General features: G+C 40.0%; 1 protein-coding gene across 4 annotated transcripts in view; it reads right to left on the bottom strand.

Annotated features, from left to right (window-relative positions):
- The window catches only part of DOCK11 (dedicator of cytokinesis 11), a 192,733-nt gene that overhangs the window by 130,524 nt on the left and 41,813 nt on the right, over window positions 1-20,396 (bottom strand). For 3 of the 4 annotated variants that reach the window (XM_064278710.1, XM_064278708.1, XM_064278709.1), the window contains exons 2-6: window positions 9,790-9,906; window positions 9,618-9,707; window positions 9,123-9,205; window positions 6,257-6,326; window positions 5,528-5,623 (exon numbers count right to left, since the gene is read on the bottom strand). In XM_064278710.1, coding sequence (XP_064134780.1) covers window positions 5,528-5,623; window positions 6,257-6,326; window positions 9,123-9,205; window positions 9,618-9,707; window positions 9,790-9,906 — 456 coding nt within the window. Of the gene's footprint in view, window positions 1-5,527; window positions 5,624-6,256; window positions 6,327-9,122; window positions 9,206-9,617; window positions 9,708-9,789; window positions 9,907-17,937; window positions 19,777-20,396 lie in introns of those variants that run through there. The other variant, XM_023553876.2, reaches the window with a different exon arrangement.

Here is a 20,396-nt window from a genome sequence, read left to right as displayed (position 1 = left end):
TCACCACTGACTTGAATGTTCTTGCAAAACTCTCTGGCAGCTGCCTAGAGAGGTTTAACTTTCAAAAGCAGCCCATATACAAATTACTCTGGTTACATTATTTATATCACATTATAAGCCATGTGGATCCTTTCTCAAAAGACCTTATAAAATAGGAGTCTTCTGATACCCTTTTATCAACTGTACTTTGCTGAGTCTCTTCTAATCCACTTTCATTCTTTTTTTTTTTTTTGCATCTTCTCTCAAGATTTTATTTCTCTCTTCTTTCCTGTTAAATCTCTATATTTCTGATAATGAAAATATCCAGAAAAGGACTCAGACTTATTTATAAAACCAGTTTAAAGTTGTTGTGCATAATTTCAACCTTTCCAAAGGACTGATTCTAAACATTTTTTAAAATTCAGAAATTTCTAAACGAATAAAGGCACTTAAAGCATATTCTAAAAGACAGCAAGTTGTCCTGTTTGCATTCCCTATCAATTCCATGGACCATGGACTGCCAGAAGAACGAATAAATCTGTCTTGGAGGAAGTACAGCTAGAATGCTCCTTAGAAGCCAGGACGGGGAGACTGTCTCATTTACTTTGGACATGTTGTCAGGAGGGACCAGTCTCTAGAGAAGGACATCAGGCTTGGTAAAGTAGGGGGTTAGTGCAAAAGAGGGAGACCCTCAATGAGATGGACTGATGCAGTGGCTGCAACAATGGGCTCAAACAAAGTGACGACTGTGAGGATGGTGCAGGACCAAGCAACATTTCCTTCTGTTATGCATGAGGTCACTATGAGTCAGAGCTGAGATGGCACCTAACAATAACAACATCATGAGTCCCAAAGGGATCTGTAGGCCAGTGTCAAGCCATAATACATTAAAGATGCTCAGATGAAACTGGAAGGAAGAAGCACAGCTTCTGTAGGCTATGACTATTTGCCACTGAGTCAGGATTAATAGCAGATCCTACTATTGTTCTGCTGGTATTCATAAGGTTTTCATTGGCTAATTTTTTTTTTCCAGAAGTAGACCACTAGGTCCTTCTTCCTAGTTTGTCTTAGTCTGGAAGATCAGCTGAAACCTGTCCACCCTGGACGTCCTTGCTGGTATTTGAATACCGGTGGCATAGTTTCCAACATCACAGCAACACGCAAGTCCCCACAGTATGACAAACTGACACACGCATTGCATCAGGCAAATCTGCTGCAAAGGACCTCTTTAAAGTGTTAAAAAGCAAAGATGTCACTTTGAGAACTAAGGCACACCTGACCCACGCTATGGCGTTTTCAATTGCCTCATATGCATGCAAAACCTGGAAAATGAATAAGGAAAACTGAAGAACTGACGCCTTTGAGTTGTGGTGTTGGCAAAGAATATTGAATGTACCATGGACTGCCAAAAGAACAAACAAATCTGTCTTGGAAGAAGTACAGCCAGAATGCTCCTCAGAAGCAAGGATGGTGAGACTTCATCTCATGTACTTTGGACATGCTATCAGGAGGGACCAGTCATGGAGAAGGACATCATGCTTGGTAAAGTAGAGGGTCAGCGAGGAAGGCCCTCAGTGAGATGCATCAACGCAGTGGCTGCAACAATGGGCTCAAGCATAGCAACGACTGTGAGGATGGTGCAGGACTGGGCAGTGTGTGGTTCTGTCATACACAGGGTCGCTATGAGCAGGAACTGACTCAACGGCACCTAAAGACAACAACAACTATTGTAGCTTTCTGGCTAGTTGGCTGTGCGTTTGCTGGGGCTATCAAAGCTTGGATTATTCCAATAACGGAAGTTCTTTTCTCTCAACTCTGCAAGATCTGGCTCTGTGGAGCTGACTGCTAAAGTTACCAAAGCTTCCCAATAGCAGGCAGGAGACAACAGATAGACCAAGAGTAAAACCACCACCAGTATCAGGAAAATGACCTCAGTAGCAACACACTAAAATCATCTTCCCATTTGATTACGGAATTCAATATTCTTCACTTCAAAGATTAACTTGGTAGAAACAAAAGTATAGATAGTTTCCTTTTGAAATGTCTCACACACTCTGTGAGACCCACTTCTGCTTTTGCCATTCCCAACTCTCTAAGAGCTGGGTCTGCTAATCTCCCCACCTTCAGGTTTAGTCTTTCTATGCTTGAACCAATCCAGGCTTGAAGCAGGAAGAACTTATATGACCCCCGACCCTGGAGCAGGGACCTAAGAGTACAAGTCCAATTCCCCAGTGTGCCTTGGTGCACAAGCCTGGATTGCTGGCTTTGGTCTTCATGCCACGTTCTAGCCTGCTGATTACAAAACTGCTGTCCATGCCCAATCCTCCACCTGCCTGACTCGAAAAGCCTCTATATATAGAAAGACAGAACACAGAAAAACTACCAAGTAACCACTCCACATTTCAACTAATTTCAACAATGCTGAGCTAAATAACAGTGAACACACAATTCTTAAAGGAAAAAAATAATCTTGACAAAATCTCTGAGACACTTCTACCTGAATCTGGCTTAACCTTTCACACTTGCCCATCCTAGCTAGGAAAAATCCTGAAATATGATATTACTGCTATGGCTTAACAGATGAAACCAGAAGAGAATAGGATTTTTATTTAGCTCCCAAAATCCACGGTAATCAAAATATCAGGGATAAAGGAGATCCCTAACCAGAGACAATTCTCAAATCTCATTATGGGCTTCGCATTTCAAATTCTTCCCTATTAATTTAAAAACTGTGTATTATCATATGACCGATTTGGTATATCGCCCTTTGCCTTCCTTTACCTACTGTTTGGTAGCAGTTTTAAAAAGAAATAAGTGTTTTTATGGCATGTGGATGATCTCTCACTAAAAAAAAAAGAAAGAAATCAGTGGCTAAAATGCGAGCAGCTAGGGACATAAAGAGGCCAAGCAAAGAGCCTAGCTCAGCAGCAGCAAAGCAACAATTAGCTGGAGACAAGTGAAAACCAGTCCCTTCAGCTGGGTCATGTGGTCACCAGGTTGCCTCAGATCCATTACCCACTTCATGAATTTATGGTTTCTGCCTGGTCTTGCAGGCACTGGAATTTGCAACCTTGGAGATAGTTAAGACACAAACTGAATAATCAATCTTTCATTAATCAGTTATATTAGTTTTCTGTTGCTGCTGTAATAAATTACAAAAAACTTAGTGACTTAATACAAATTTATTATCTTATAGTTCTGAGGTCAGAAACATGACATGGGTCTCACCGAAGTAAAATCAAAGTGTTGGCAGGGCTGCGTTTCCTTCTGCAGGCTCTACGGGTGAATTTGTTTCTTTGCCTTTTCCAGCTTCCAGAAGCCACCTGCATTCCTTGGCTCATGGCCTCTTCCTCCATCTTCAAAGCCAGCAACATAGCATCTCTCCAGCCATTCTTCCATTGTCACATCTCTTTCTCTGACACACTCTCAATTTTGTGTCCCTCTTTCATTTTTAAGTATCCTTGTGATTACACTGAGCTGATCTGCATAATTCAGGATAATCTCCCTATCTGTTGATTATTGTTTGCCGTTGAATTGATTCCAACTCATAGCGACCCTTCTGGACAGATTAGAACTACCCCATAAGGTTTCCTAAGCTGTATCTTTATGGAAGCAGATCTCCAGGTCTTCCTCCTGCAGAACAGCTGGTGGGTTCAAACTGCCGACCTTTCGGTTACCAGCCGAGTAGTTAACCACTGCGCCACCAAGGCTCCCTCATCTGCTGATTAGCAACTTTAATTCTCCTTTGCCATCTGAAATATCATTGACATACAGGTTCCAGGGGCTAAGACATGGACATCTTTTGGGGGGCATTATTCTGCCTACCATACCAATGAATCTGCATTTCACGAACTATGAAAGAAAATTTAAAGTACGCACTTTTTACAAGTAACTGTATTTTGACTTATATAATATCATATCATAACTGTATAATATAAAGAAAGTTGTATGTAAAGTAAATTATAATTTAAAGGCATGAGAGAAACTCAGTATTTAAAGGAATCCTATGGTGAATTGTTTTGTAACGATACTAGTTTCCTAATGTCTTGTTTTATCAATGCATATTTCCATCAATTACATTTGCTTAATGTTGGAGGTATATAACCTTGGGTTGGTTACTGAACTTTGTGCCTCTGTTTCTACATGTATAAACTTAGAATAATAATAGCATCTATCTCATAGGGCTGCCATGAGGATTAAATATTAACTATAAGACACTTAGTATGGTTCCCGTTGTTGTTAGGTTCCGACTGAAAGTGACCTCATATATAACAGAACAAAACATTGCTCAGTTCCCCCTCACAATAGTAGGTATGTTTGAGCCCATGTTGCAGCCACTGGGTCAATCTGTCTCACTGAGGGCGTTCCTCTTTTTCGCTGACTCTCTACCAAGTGGGATTTCCTTTTCCAGGGACTGGTCCCGCCTGATTACATGTCCAAAGTTCGTGAGACAAAGTCTCATCATCCTCACTTCTAAGGAGCATTCTGGCTGTACTTCTTCCAAGACAGATTTGTTCATTTTTCTGTCAGTCCATGGTACATTCAATATTCTTGGCCAACACCATCATTCAAAGGCATTAATTCTTCTTTGGTCTTCCTCATCCGTTGTCCAACTTTCCCAGGTACATGAGGTGGTTGAAAATACCATGCCTGGTACATATTAAGTCCTCAATAGATGATTTCTCTTAGTATCAGCACATGCTAAGAGGCCCACGCTTAGGTGGCGACATACAGCTAAGCATTCAACAACTTCATTATTTTCAGGGATTGAAAATGAAAATGAGAACAGGTCATGACCACTATAGGGAAACTTGCAGGTGAAATATTAAATGAGGATAAAATTTGAGTCTTCCCGTGGTAGACGCCCATGGTTTCTGCTTGCATGTGGTGTGAAAGAAAGAATGACCTTCAATACTTAATGGAATTGTGAATCATCCTCCGCGAAACACAAGATCTGATACTGAGTATCTTAAAGAGTAGTTTTATTTGGTATCAGAGGATAATTCGCTTTTCTGCTCATCAAGTAGCTTGTTATTTTTCCCTTTGGGTTTTAGTGGCTTTTCATGGCCTCCTGAACAAACGCCAACTTGCATCCAAAATATCCAAGGCCCTGCACAATTTCATTCCTATGTTTCTACCTTTGTCTTGCACAAACCCTTTACACAAACCCAATATTCTGGCCAGACTACAAAACATTCTAGCTAGGCTATTCCGAAAGCACTAAGGTACTGTTTTTTCTTTCCTCTCAGGAATCTTTGATGTCCTTTTTCTTTTTCCAGAGCTATTTTCTTCATTCAACTCACAGCTTCCTTTTTTAAGGTCCTGATTCAGAGGATAATAATTACATTTCTCTAAAAAGTTATACTTCTTAATTCGTCCTGAGGTTTCAGATTTTGAAAATTCCATGCATCTGCAAGAATCTTTTTATTAAAGAAAGATTTGGGGGGGACACACTAGGGCTCATTTGAAAATAAGTATCGTTGCTAGACAGGCTATTTATGTCAATACCCTTAAAATAATGAAATGATATTATATAACGACTTCCTACCTTCATGGAAACTGAGATGGTGCTATTCACATTTGCTTTATGCAACCAGCCTTGTTTTATCACACCACCTTTCTGAGAACATAAAGAAGATGAGTCCTGAAACAGAGCAAAAACCATTGGTAAAACAGCAGCCAGCCAGCCATCTAATCAGTCAAACATATGCAGGACACAGTACTAGGCCCTGCTCCACTTCCTAATTAAAGCTCAAAGCCCCTCTTCCCTACGAAAATGCCTGATTAAACCTGAAACTGTTGACTACACAATGAAAGGCTCTGTGCTATGCACACAGTAGGGACCCAATATTTACTGAATCACGGGCTCTCTTCTGGGACAGGCTTCTATATTACGTAAACAGTCAAGCTGCACCGTGAAATGTCACTGGAATCCAGGCCATCTGTCCCAAGAGGGATGAATTAGGCAGGAGAGTCCAGATGAATTACCACACCACATGCCCAATGCAAGAGAAGCAGCTCCACAAGCACGTCCCACACGTGGGGGAATGTGTTTATATACAAATTACCATCCATTTCACTTGAGTTTTCCTCAATCCCATTTGGAGATGCAACAATTAAAAAAATAATAAAACACTCAGTTTGAAAGCTGGCCACAGATCACTGGGGAAAAAAAAAATCTTTTCCTCATCTTTTCTCAAGGCATTCATTCCCTTTGGAATCTCTTTCAGCAGGAGTGACCTTGAAGAAACCAGTGCAGTTGCCCCTGTATCCTTACCTCATCCTTCTCACAGTCTTCATCAATCTCAAATACATGATTGGGAATCTTCTCTGGTCTCAGAGATTTGCTGAAAATATAAGACAATTATCTCAGACAATGAGTAGAACAGAAGCACAAAACAACGCTGATGAGTAGACCTGATTCTTTCACACACAAGAAAATGTTAAGATACAAGAAGGAGAAATCATTTTCTCCTTTCCCAACGTAGATTCTCCCCTCTGATTAACTTACTTTTTATAAAGACTTCCACATGTGCAGGCAGCAGCAAAGAAATAAGCTCAGATAGTCAATGCCTAATCAGGGAGAAGAGAAGTTGGCAAGGAACGTGGGCCAGAGCTTTTAGCAGTGACAGAATGATGTCTTTCCCCAGGTCAAAAATCAACATTCGCAACCAAGATGTCCTTCAACAGGTGAACGGATAAACAAACTATGGGCCATCCATACAATGTAGTTGTATTCCACGGTAAAAAGAAATGAGCTATCAAAATACAAAAAGGCTTGGAGGATCCTTAAATGCACACTACTCAGCGAAAGAAGCCAGTCTGAAAAGGCACCATACTATATGGTTCTAACTACATGGTATTCTGGAAAACTCAAGGCTAGAGAGACACTAAAAAGGTCAGAGGTGCCAGGGGATCAGGGGGAGGGAGGGTGGGACAAATCGGTGAAGTATAGGGCACTTTTAGGGCAGTGAAACCATCCTGTAGGATACTACAATGCTAGACACATGACATCATGCCTTTGTCAAAACCTATGGATCTGTACAACACAAAGGCTGAACCTCAATATAAGCTATGCATTTAATTAATATGAATATTATCAATACTGCCTCATTGACTGTAACAAATGTACACAGAAATGCAAGTGCTAATAGAGGAAACTGGGGCGGGGGTAGATGGGAACTCTCTATGCTTTCTGAGCAATTTTTCTGTAGACCTACAACTGCAGTAAAAAATAAAGTGTATTTTTTAAAAAAAAGCAACAGTGTAATTCTAACTCTTCCATTTGTTTGCTGTATAATCTTGGACTGGTCATCTTAGCTTTTTAGGACTGAATTTTCTTCTCTAGAAAAGCGCTTTCAAAACTATCAAAAGCTACACAAATGTCTTATTTCTTCAATATTCTTTCCCAAACATTTTACATATACTACTCTGTGAGGTTAGTAGTTGTATAGATGAGGAAAGGGAGGCACAAATAGGTTGAGTGACTGGCCTGAAGTCATCCATCCAGCTAGTAAGTGACAAAAATAAGATTTGAACCCTGACAGCTGGGTTCCTGGGCCAGCGTGCTCACAGCAGTCCTTCAACCCAACTGAAAGAGAGGCTCTTCTGAGAGCCATGTTCCTCAGTGCCTAAAAACCAGCATGCTAAATGAAAAGCCATAGGGAAGTAGCATTTTAAATATTGTCACATCTATCACCAAAATAGGAAACCCTGCTGGCATAGTGGTTAAGTGCTACGGCTGCTAACCAAAGGGTTGGCAGTTCGAATCCGCCAGGCGCTCCTTGGAAACCATGGGGCAGTTCTACTCTGTCCTACAGGGTCACTATGAGTCGGAATCGACTCGACGGCACTGGGTTTGGTTTTTTGTGTCTCATCAAAATGAGTAATCAATGACAGGAACAAGATTTAATGAACAGCATAATCTGGCAACTGGAAGTTACCAGGACAAAAGGAACAAAAGGCAAAACTATGAGACAAAGAATTAAAATGACATGTCTTTCTAACAACAGAAAGAGCCCTCCAAGCTGATGCAAAACCCATATATATGTGTAATTATCTCTATACCTCTGGGTGGAGACAGATGATGCTGGAATCAGAAAGCATTTACCATTGATACATGCCTCTGAAGAGTGTGGTGCAGACACTAGGCACCCACGTGCTAGAACTGGAACTGCAGATCCTGAAGAATGATCAGTGGGCCACATACAGGTTGACTGCAAGATCGCTTTGGGGGCTCACTAAGCTTGGCAGTTATTGTACCAGAACTATCAGTTATCAAGATTTGTTTTCAGTATTCAGAATTTAGGAGAAAGTGGTAAGTAACAATAAAACATGTTACCATCAGAATGTCTAAAAACTTTTTTCAATGGATAAGAAAATATCGTATATACATACAATGGTGCTTTAGTCAGCGATAAAGAGGAATGAAGTCCTGATACATGCTACAACATGGAGGAACCTTGAAAATATCATGCTGAGTGAAATAAGTCAGACACAAAAGGACAAATATTAGATGATCCCACTTATACGAAATGTCTTGGAGAGGCAAATGTATAGAGACCAAAGTTTATTAGTGGTCACCAGGGGCAGTAGGACAGTGCAAAGAGGCAGTCACTGTTCGGGGGCACTGAGCTTCTGTTAAGGGTGATAGAAAAAATCTGGAAATGGATAGTGGTGATAGTTGCAAAACGTGATGAACATAATAAGCATCAGTGAATTGTACATGTAAACCTGTTCAAACGGCAATTTCTGTTATATATGTGCTCACCATAACAAAAAAATTAATTAACAAATTTTTTCCAAGCAACGTCCTGGGGTCAAATTTAGCCAAATACCTTCTAGTTTTTTAATCAAAACCCTGAAAAATGCTTACTACATTATCCAGCATCAAAGAAAGATTATTTTCTAGTCAATGCTGATGCACCAAATCCAAATGGTGAACTCAAGACGTTCTGGAAAGAATGTCAACGAGCAAGATTAAAATATATTCAATTAACCAAAATACTCCATTTACCAAACATGCTGGTTATCTGAGGTTTTGTTTTAATATAAATTATAACTGACAGGTATCACAAGTGGTTTTTAAAAAAAAAAGTTGAAAAATTCTCCTATTGACTGTTTTCCTTGAATTTAAATCTTACCATGGCAACATTCGAAAGTCCCCGGAGAATTCTTCGTACTTGTAGTTTACCACATGCCAATCTGTGCTGTAGGTTTTAATACACTGAAAGAAAATGCAAATTTTTACTCTGACATACAGGGAAAGTACACATACATCTACTTTTTAAAAGTCTGGTAATAAGCTGACGGACTTTTAAGAACCATTTAGGAAATGTTGGTGCTGTGTTCTTCCTTTGGGCACTAACTGTGTTCTCTCTAAACCAACTGGCTTCAATAAACCCCAATTCATATGCCCTTTTGAAAACTCTGACTTCAAGTCCAGAAGGTATTCAAACCCAAAAGAAAAAGACGAAGAATACTTAAATATTTGGGAAAATATTTAAAGTGTATCCTCTGTATCACATTATCTAGATTTGTTAAGTCAATTAAGTGAGAGTCAGTTTATTTTCCATTTACACTAAAGGGAAAATACTTCAAATGCATGATTAATATTCTGTGGCCTGTGAGCCTCTTACCTCTTTGACAAACAAACTCTGGGCTCTTTTCTCAGCATCTTCTGGTACCGTAGACTGCATTGTTCTACGCTGCCGACTTATCACCGAGATCTAGAAGACAAAGAAGAATTTGCTGTAAGAAAAGACTTGGAAAATGCAGTTCTTTTCTTTAAAACGGTGCTTGTGGACTCACAGATATATCTTCCATTGGAAACATAAGCAGGTCTCTGAGAGGGTCACTGTAAATCTGGGTTTTTCTTTGGGTGACAACATTCTCATAGTCCAGGGGCTCCACAACTTTGGTCTTTTCCTTTATAAGAAACAAACAAACAAAAGTTATTATGGTCAAACTCACAATAGATAAACCTCTCTCTACTAAACATACGTTATTTCACAGTACAGGGAATTATTGATAAGTACCTAAATAAAGGAGACACTTTCACAAGACAGATATTCTCCATTCGTAGATACACACACCAAACACATACACACAAACACACACAGAGAACCCTCTTTGCTAAAAGACAAGAGCTCTGGAGAAATAGCATTGTACGCTGCTTATTTGTGCGCCTTTAAAAATGTGTTGAATTTAAAGTAAAACAAAAAGTTTAGAAATCTGTCAGTTGAGATTTACTGAATATGCACTATTCACTGGGTAATTGAAAGAGAAAGCATCAACATACGCGTGCTACTGTATAGCAGGCACACTGTCCAAAGGCTGTGTCTAGGTCCAGCATAGTTGGGGCAAACATGATAGTAGAGGTAGATGCTTGATCCAGTGGGCCGGGCATGAAAGGGTGAGGTTCCAGGGGGCAAAGTCAGTGGATCCCTGTTGGGTTTCCAGACTACCTGGCCATCATTGATAGTAGAGCCTCAGCCTGAGGCGAGGGGTGCAAGGAGCAGGGTGAGTGACTCTGAGGCACCAAGCATTTGACTTATTAATAAGAGTAACAGTAACAGCATTGCCTGAGCCCTTACTTTATGCTAGGCACTGTGCTAAGTGCTTAACCCATAAAATAGGGTTAATCGCTGTCCCCATTTTACAGATGAGGAAACAGACTCAGGTTAAGTAACTTGCCTGCCTTCAGAGCTGGAATTCAAACCTGGGTCTGTACTGCAAAGGCTCTGCTCCTTCCACATTATGTGGCCCTTCCTTCCCTCAGAAATACACAAAGATACTAGTGTGCAAGATACAGAACGTGGACTAGGAACCCAACACCTTCCTTCCTACCATTTTTTTCCTCCTTTGAACTTACCATGATCTGATATACCATATATTTTATCACTCTATTTGAGGACAGGGATTTTTTTTTTTAATTCCGTCACTGCTGTTTAACCCCAGCGCCAAGGACTGTGCCTGACACATGGTCGGCATCCAATCATTAATAGTTGCGTCAATTTTGAGACATTCTGATTCAGTCGCAGCCATATCTACACATGCTATTCTAAATCAAGTTAGGTACATTTTAGTGATTTCTAATAGCACTGTTTTACTTATTTTTTCTTAATTTTATAGTAAAAACTATATAAATAAAACTCAAATTTAAGATGGAGTAAAACATCATATAATAATAGAATCGGGATAATATTTATATTTGTGTACACAGTATTTGAGGCAGTAGCCAGTATATTATATCCACACAATCCTTTGAGAACAGTTTTTATATATGGCTCACAAAAAAAAAAAAAATTTTTTTTTTCCACAATAGGCTACAGCTATATCAAAGTTCCATATCTCAAGGGCATCTCAGTGTTTCCTCTATCAGATTACTTAGAAAGGCTAAAGTAAACCACTCTAACCAATGAGAATGTGCTCAACAAATCTAAAATAAGTGAACTAACAAAGATATACTTCATTTTAAGTCTTGAGTTTGGATTTGTAGACCCGTGATTATTAGCAGCCAAATTTTTCAATGAGATCCAATCAAGCTGCTTACCCCTACTGTGTCTGTGAAAACTAGAGCAAAACGAGTTGAAATCGAAGAAAACATTCCTGTTTTGGTAACTCGGAGATCTTCTGATAGGAAAATTCGATCGTTTGTCCCATACCTACCATGTTTTCACAGATGGACTTGAGTCCCCACTCCCCAACCTCCAATCAACCATTTCTCCAACCCCCTGCCAACCAGAGGACTCTCAGAAGAAAAGCCTGGCGATCTACTTCAGAAAAATCAGCCATTTGAAAACCCTATAGAGCAGTTCTACTCTGACACACATGGGGTCGCCATGAGTCAGAATCCACTACATGGCAACTGTTCTCCCAGATATTAAAAGCACAATTCAAACTGCAAGTTGAAGAGAGGGGCTACAGAAGAAGTCAGCCCTAAAGAAGCACACCCTACCCTTCCAGTAGAATTAAGATGTAGCTCAGTTGGGTCAAGCAAAAGGAAAGAATCATCACGATTTAGCGGTGGCTCTGCCTAGCACTCTAGGGCAGATTCCTTATCTGTTTTCTATTAGCTTTATCATTTCATTATTAGACTTTCCCGGTTACCCTCAATAAAGTTTCTATCACACACAAATAAGGGTCTTTCTCTCAGATCTGTAATACATTCTTCCTATCATTTTGCACACTGGCTGGCCTGAAAAGGTGCTTTTTCATAACTCCAGAAACCTGTGTTATAACGAATGATACTTTATAAACTTTCAGATAATGGGGAAGTTCCCCTGTATACTTCAATATAGTTCTGTAGCAGTGTTAAAGAAAAGGCAAGAGCTTTTTTGCAATCTGGAGAGGAGCAACCATATGTTTCAGTCCTCTCTTCCTAAGCAGTGACAGGAAAACTGTCAACCTAAATTTGCAATCTATTGAGTTTTCACGATGGGGGTGGGTGGGAATGGTTTGCCTTTGAAAGTTCTCATTCATTGCTCCTTAAGCTCTTCTCAGCATTAAAATAACTTGCTAGTAATATTTATTACTGTTTTGTTGTTGTCTTATCTGAAGAGCACTTTGCAGTCCTAAACAACAAAAACAAAAAATACTTCATATGCAATTCTGTTTCTTACCAAAAGCCTCTCAGGCAGACAAGGAAAATACCACCATTTCAATTTTATAAAGGAAGAAATTGGCTCAGAGGTTCAAGTTCATCTGTCTACACTTAGTAACAGAACCAGGGTTCAAACCTAGGATTCTCAACTCCTGGTCCTTTTTCTTCCATTAGCAATGTTTCTCAAACTTGACATTCGTGTACATTTATCATGATTTTTGCCATATCGTCTCAATTGTCATTTACTTCATACTTTCCTTTAAATCAAATCTCTTCTTCATTGAAATACATTTAGTGAAAAAGAAAACTTTATATCACCCCTATGAATGAAAAAAAAAATCAGTATTTTCCTAAGACCCATTACAATAAAACAAAAATGTCAGCTTTTTTTTTTTTTTTTGTGCTTTTAAGTGAAAAGTTTACAAACCAGGTCAGTCTCTCATACAAAAACTTATATAAAAAAATATACACCTTGCTAAATACTCCTAGTTGCTCTCCCTCTAATGAGAAAGCACACTTCTTCCCTCCACTCTCTCTTTTCGTGTCCATTCCGCCAGCTTCTGACCCCCTCTGTCCTCTCATCTCTTCTCCAGACAGGAGCTGCCCACATAGTCTCATGTATCTACTTGATTCAAGAAGCACACTCTTCACCAGTATCATTTTCTGTCCCATAAAACCAAAAACCAAACCCACTGCCATCGAGTCAATTCCGACTCGTAGTGACCCTATAGGACAGAGAGTAGACCCACCCCGTAGAGCAGTCCAGTCCAATCCCTGTCTGAAGATTGGCTTTGGGAATGGTTCCTGTCTTGGGCTAAAAGAAGGTCTGGGGACCATGACCACTGGGGTCCTTCTAGTCTCAGTCAGACCATTAAGTCTGGTCTTTTTATGAGAATTTGGGGTCTGCATCCCACCGCTCGCCTGCTCCCTCAGGGTTTGTTTGTCGTGTTCCCTGTCAAGACAGTCATCGGTTGTAGCTGGGCACTATCTAGTTCCTCTGGTCTCAGGCGGATGTAGTCTCTGGTTTATGTCGCCCTTTCTGTCTCTTGGGCTTGTAATTACCTTGTGTTCTTCATTCTCCTTTGCTCCAGGTGGGCTGAGACCAATTTATGCATCTTAGATGGCCACTTGCTAAAGTTTAAGACCCCAGATGCCACTCTCCGAAGTGGGATGCAGAACGTTTTTTTAATATATTTTGTTATGCCAATTGACCGAGATGTCCCAAAATGTCAGTTTTTTTCATTTTACTTATTTTGTTGTTGCTGAGAATATATACAGCAAAACATACACCAATTCAACAGTTTTTACATGTACAACTAACTCAGTGACACTGGTTACATTCTTTGAGTTGTGCAACCATTCTCACCCTTCATTTCTGAGTTGTTCTTCCCCCACTAACATAAACTCACTGCCCCTACAGTTCCTATCTAACTTTCCAGTTGCTGTTGTCAATCTGAACCCGTATAGTTCTTAAAAGAGCATAATGCTCAAGGCAGACAAAAAAATATCAAATTTTGTGCCACAGCTGGGACACAGTACACTCTTCTAAGCTTACTCAAGCCACTAAGGACTGAATCTAAATGGACTTCCATGTGTAAACCCTAAAACTGTGAAGAAATGCAGAATTCCACAAAGTGAGATAACATTCTGATTTCTAAAACAGGAAGAAAGGGCATGCATGGGGTTGAAAAAGGATACTCATCAATACAGATTCTATTAGTCTGCTTCTTGGTCCAAAAAAAGGAAACACTGGCTCCTGAGATTCACTGACGGCATCAAATACTTTGAATTTATGATTTTACAGTGGTTCCTGTATACCCAGTGCGTGGAAGGGCTGCTCTGTCATCAACTCAACTATGTATGTATAAATATTAAACCATGCTTGTAACCCTAAATATGCAAATATATGCGTGTGTGTTCAACCATGCAACCATTCATAGATTTAAAAGCACCCATTACTAACAAGTCTGTTTATGCTATTATGAGAAACTGAACCTTATCGTTTAATTCCATTTGAAATTCAGTAATTATTGCATGGTTATTCCTCTTGTAAAAACAGCACAAAATCAGCCTGGTTACTTCTGCTTAGATATTACACCAAAGGTCATCAGTTGACCGGTCAAATCTCTTATTTCAGAAACCAGTTTTCCTTAAGAATTCTAAGAATGTCTCTTTCTACAAGTCTACTGTGAACATCAACTTCATAGAATCCCTCCCGTAGCATCACGGTGGGAAAGTGCCCAGAAGGCAGGCAGAATGAGGAAATCTCTGTGACTCCACCCCCTACCCCACCCCATCCTCCAAATTAAGTTTCAGGGCAAAAAGGAGCATGGCAACAACTGGCCTAAGAAAGAATCTTCTAGCCTGAAAGTTAAAAGCTCATCCTCACAGACTGCAGTTTCAATGGTACCCGAATATTTTCTTATTGAAAATAACAGTCTTGGGAAAGAAGTAACACATCCAAAAGGAGGGATTACTCAAGAAGCCTCTCCTTCCTGTCACTCCTCCACCTCCCTCTTTGGAAGTTTCTCCAGAGCCCCTTGGCACTACTTGGCTCCCCTGTATTTTCTCCACAGAGAATATCTTTAAAATAACATTTTACACTCAAAATGGCCACTGGGGGCATGCAATTTCTGGCAGCAGGTTAAATAAAAGTAAGTTCCATGCATGATACATTTATTGAGCCTCTACTAAGGTCCAGGCTAGTCCCTGGCAATACAGAGATGAAAATGAAGCCGACCCTGCCCTTGAGAAACTCAGTCTAGCTCAAGTTGATCACAGCTGCCACAACTTAAAGCTCCATTTGGCTTCTATAAAGCTATCGTACCCCCAATATCCACATCTTCCAACAAAGTGATTACACAACTCTTTTTTGCACACTGAAGTGAGTGTACCTATCCAAATTTCTATCAATTATGAGAATTTCATGTGTCTGGGTACATGTGGTCTCAGATCATTTTATCTTGTCTTCTACTTTTGTTCATAAACTCTCTACGATCAGACACTAGGTCACTCTTGAGAGTGGTGAGTAAGGGTGAGGAGCAGCAAAATCTGTGCTGCTATTAGCACAACACAGAAATTTCACCACTGTAGACTAAAGATATCTACAGGCGGATCCTATGCAACATGGCAACAAAGGAACCATAACTATAAGGAAAATTCTAATAAGGTTCACATAAAGAGTATTTGACTTTGTTATGACCCTGTCTTTTCTAAATCATATGACTCCCTTTCACTAGTTCATTTCTTTTCCTCTTCCCCAGTAGGAACTCCGTGTACTGAACGAGCTTTGAATTAATATAATCTGATGATGATGATGCTAGGGGAGGGTAAGCCATCTTTTCAGTTAGTACAGCCCAACTTGGCAAAAAGAGACACGAACAGATTTTTTAAAAGATTGTTTTCAGGGCAAATTTTGGCCGGAAATGCAAATACAAATTGCATTTAAAACACTGACCTTTTTCAGAAATCAAACAGTTAAAGGAAAAATCATACTTTGTCGCAGATCACTGGGCCATGCTTATTCCTAAGTCCATGCTTGGCATACATTAGTCCTGTGATACTAGGACCTCCCACCTCTCTCGCCTATAGCCCTTACTTGTCTTTACCAACAGTTGAGCCATGTGCTCATATATAGCCTTGCCTTGGCATTTAACTGTTTTGTGGGAAGTTTGCTTCATCTCCTCAGCAGGATCGTAAACACGTGGAGAGTGGGAACAGTGCCTTATGCTTTCTCTTACCACTTACATTGAGTATTACCATGTATCAAACTGTTTTATATCCATCTCATTTAATTCTTACAAAAACCCTGCGTGGGTCTTTTGCTATACCCATTTTACAGAGGAGGAAACTGAGGCTCAGACAGGCTGAGTAAATTATCTAGTGTCCAAAGCAAGGGATCTGGGATTAAAACCTATACTGTATCTGATGGACTCCAGAGCCAATGCTCGTACACATAAACTTATATGCACTGAGTTTAACGAAAACAAAACATTTCCTCTCCCTCGCTCCTACCACGTTTTATTTCCTCAAATGGATTTTGCATTATAAATTGTTTCTGTTGTTGTTAGGTATCATCAAGTTGGTTCTGACCCATAGCAACCCTATGTACAAAAGAACAAAACCCTGTCCAGTCCTGTGTCATCCTCACAATCATTGCTATATTTGAGCCCGTTGCTTCTAGGATTGCTAAATTGCTTCTAGGATTCGCTAAAATTTACTCAATGCTATCATCTTTACCAGACTGAACTCTGTGGCTTTCTCATTGTCTTGATACCGTTGAGCATGGCTGGCTTCGGGAGCTTGTAATGTAATTGGATAAGAAATTTTGCATTTCTGGGCTGTTGCTTCCAATTTAGTATTTGCCATCAGTGAGTAGGGATTAGCACCTTAGGTCTTTACTTTGGGAAAAGAGTTGGCAAATTCAACTCAAAGTGAGTAAGAATCAAATTACAAAAAAAACAACAGTAAGATATTGTCAAGGGACCGTGTCTAATTCATCTCAGTATGCTCCACAGAACCTAGAAGAGAGCCGTGAGAACTACAAAGCCAGAAGCTTTGTGGCTCATGAGGGATAACTGGCTGAATAATATAGACACCGATCTTGCACATATGCCTTCCAAGCCGAAAACGCAGCACACAAGGAGAGATGGGGCAAGGCGTTGCTAACAATTGCAGAACTAATCTTCATATCCAGCTTTAATATAGGAACAACCACCTACCATTTATATATATATCAACAATATAAGGATTTAAAGGTATTTAAATGTAAAATAGAAACGAGGGGAGATAAAATTGATTTTTTTTCTTTTTAGAGTTTTAGAAAGTGAAGAAACCTTTTAAAATACCAAATTTATTTTCCTTTACCAATTCTACTTAGCTATTTACACGAACTCACGAACCTATAATTTTTTTTTTTTAATCAAGAAAAAGCAAATCTGTATACATGCTGTATGATTGTGGTTGTTCCTGTTAGGTGCTGTCGAGTCGATTCTGACTCAGAGCGACCCTGTGTACAACTGAACAAAACAATCGCCAGTCCTGTACCATCCTCACAATCCTTGCTATGTTTGAGCCCACTGTTGCAGCTACTGTGTCAATCCATTGAGGATCGTCCTTTTTCTTTTTTTTTTTTAATAATTTTTATTGTGCTTTAACTGAAAATTTACGAATCAAGTCAGTCTCTCTCACAAGAACCCATATACACCTTGCTACACACTCCCAATTACTCTCCCCCTAATGAGACAGAGGATCGTCCTTTTTCACTGACCCTCTACCTTCCCAAGCGTGATGTCCTTCTCTAGGGACTGGTCCCTCCTAATAACACATCCTAAGTACAGGAGAAAAAGACTCACCATCCTGGCTTCGAAGGAGCACTCTGGCTGTATTTATTCAAAAACAGACTTGTTCGTTCTTCTGGCAGTCCATGGTATATTCGATATCCTTCATCAACACCATAATTCAGAAGTATCAATTCTTCTTCGGTCTTCCTTATTCATCGTCCAGTTTTCACGTGCATATGAGGCAACTGAAAACACCATGGCTTGCATCTGACGAACCTTAGTCCTCAAACTGACATCTTTGCTTTTCAACACTTTAAAGAGGTCTTCTGCAGCAGATCTGTCCAATGCAATACGTCCTTTGATTTACTAACTGCTGTTTCCATGGGCATTGATTGTGGAACCAAGTAAAATGAAATCCTTAACAACTTCAGTCTTTTCTCTGTTTATCATGATGTTGCTTATTGGTCCAGTGTGAGGATTTCTGTTTTCTTTACATTGAGGTATAATCCATACTGAAGGCTGTAGTCTTTGATCTTCATCAGTGTTTCAAGTCCTCTTCACTTTCAGTAAGCAAGGTTGTGTCATCTGCATATCGCAGGTTGTTAATGAGTATTCCTCCAATCCTGATGTCACGTTCTTCTTCATGTTGTCCAGCTTCTCAGACTACTTGCTCAGCATACAAATTGAATAAATATGGTGAAAGGATACAACCCTCATGCACACCTGTCTTGACTTTAAACCACGCAGTAGCCCCCTATTCTTTTCAAATGACTGCCTCTTGGTCTATGTACAGGTTCCACATGAGCACAATCAAGTGTTCTGGAATTCCCATTCTTTGCAACGTCATCCATAATTTGTTATGCCTTTGCATAGTCAATAAAACACAGGTAAACGTTTTCTGGTATTCTCTACTTTCAGCCAATATCCATCTGACATCAGCAATGATATCCCTCATGCTATGTCCTCTTCTGAATTTAGCTTGAATTTCTGGCAGTTCCTGTCGATGTACTGCAGCACCTGTTTTTGAATTATCTTCAGCAAAATTTTACTTGGGTGTGATATTAATGATATTGTTCTATAATTTCCACATTTGGTTAGATCACCTTTCTTGGGAACAGGCGCAAATGTGGCTGTCTTCCAGTCAGTTAGCTAGGTAGCTGTCTTCCATGTTTCTTGGCATAGATGAGTAAGCACCCCCACTGCTGCATCTGTTTGTTCAAACATCTCAATTTGTAAACCGTCAATTCCTGGAGTCTTGTTTTTCGCCAATGCCTTCAGTGCAGCTTGGATGTCTTCCTTCAGTACTGTCAGTTCTTGATCATATACTACCTCCTGAAATGTGTTGCTGTTATGCTGAAAGCTATGCCACTGGTATTTCAAATAACAGCAGCAGGGTCACCCTTGGTAGACAGGTTTCAGCTGAGCTTCCAGACTAAGACAGACTAGGAAGAAGGACCCGACAGTCTACTTCTGAAAGAGATTAGCCAGTGAAAACCTCATGAATAGCAGCGGAACATTGTCTGTTATAGCGCTGGAAGATGAGCCCCCCAGGTTGGAAGGCACTCAAAAGATGACTGGGGAAGAGCTGCCTCCTCAAAGTAGAGTTGACCTTAATGACTTGGATGGAATCAAGCTTTTGGGACCTTCATTTGCGTATGTGGCACCACTCAAAATGAGAAGAAACAGTTGCAAGAATCAATTAATAACTGAGACGTGGAATGTATGAAATATGAATCAAGGAAAATTGAAAGTCATCAAAAATGAAATGGAGCGCTTAAAGATAGATAATCTTAGGTATTAGTTATCTGAAATGGACTAGTACTGGCCATTTGAAGTAGACAATCTTATGGTCTACTATGCTGGGAATGATAACTTGAAGAGAACGGCATTGCATTCATTAACAAAAAGAACATTTCAAGATGTATCCTGAATTACAACACTGTCAGTGATGGGATAATATCCATACACCTACAAGGAAGACCGGAAACCCTGGTCGCGTAGTGGTTGAGTGCTACGGCTGCTAACCAAGAGGTCGGCAGTTCGAATCTGCCAGGCGCTCCTTGGAAACTCTATGGTGCAGTTCTACTCTGTCCTATAGGGTGGAATCGACTCAACAGCAGTGGGGTTTTTTTTTGGTACAAGGAAGACCAGTTAACATGACTGTTATTCAAATTTACCTACCAACTACTAATGCCAAAGATGAGGAAACTGAAATTTGTACCAACTTCTGCAGTCTGAAATTGATCAACATGCAATCAAGATGCATTGATAATTACTGGTGACTGGAATGCAAAAGCTGGAAACAAAAGAGGATCTGTAGTTGGAAAATACGACCTTGGTGATAGAAAGGATGCGGGAGATAGCATGGCAGAATTTTGCAAAACCAATGACTTATCCACTGGAAACACCTTCTTTCAGCAACATAAATGGCAACTACACACATGGACCTCACCAAATGGAAAACACAGGAATCAAATCTACTGCATCTGTGGAAAGAGAGGATGGAAAGGCTCAATATCATCAGTCAGAAC

The sequence above is a fragment of the Loxodonta africana genome, chromosome X (assembly GCF_030014295.1).
Source record: "Loxodonta africana isolate mLoxAfr1 chromosome X, mLoxAfr1.hap2, whole genome shotgun sequence".
Classification (NCBI taxonomy): domain Eukaryota; kingdom Metazoa; phylum Chordata; class Mammalia; order Proboscidea; family Elephantidae; genus Loxodonta; species Loxodonta africana.
Note: the sequence above shows the minus strand (reverse complement) of the source record. Positions and strands in the feature narration are given on the sequence as shown.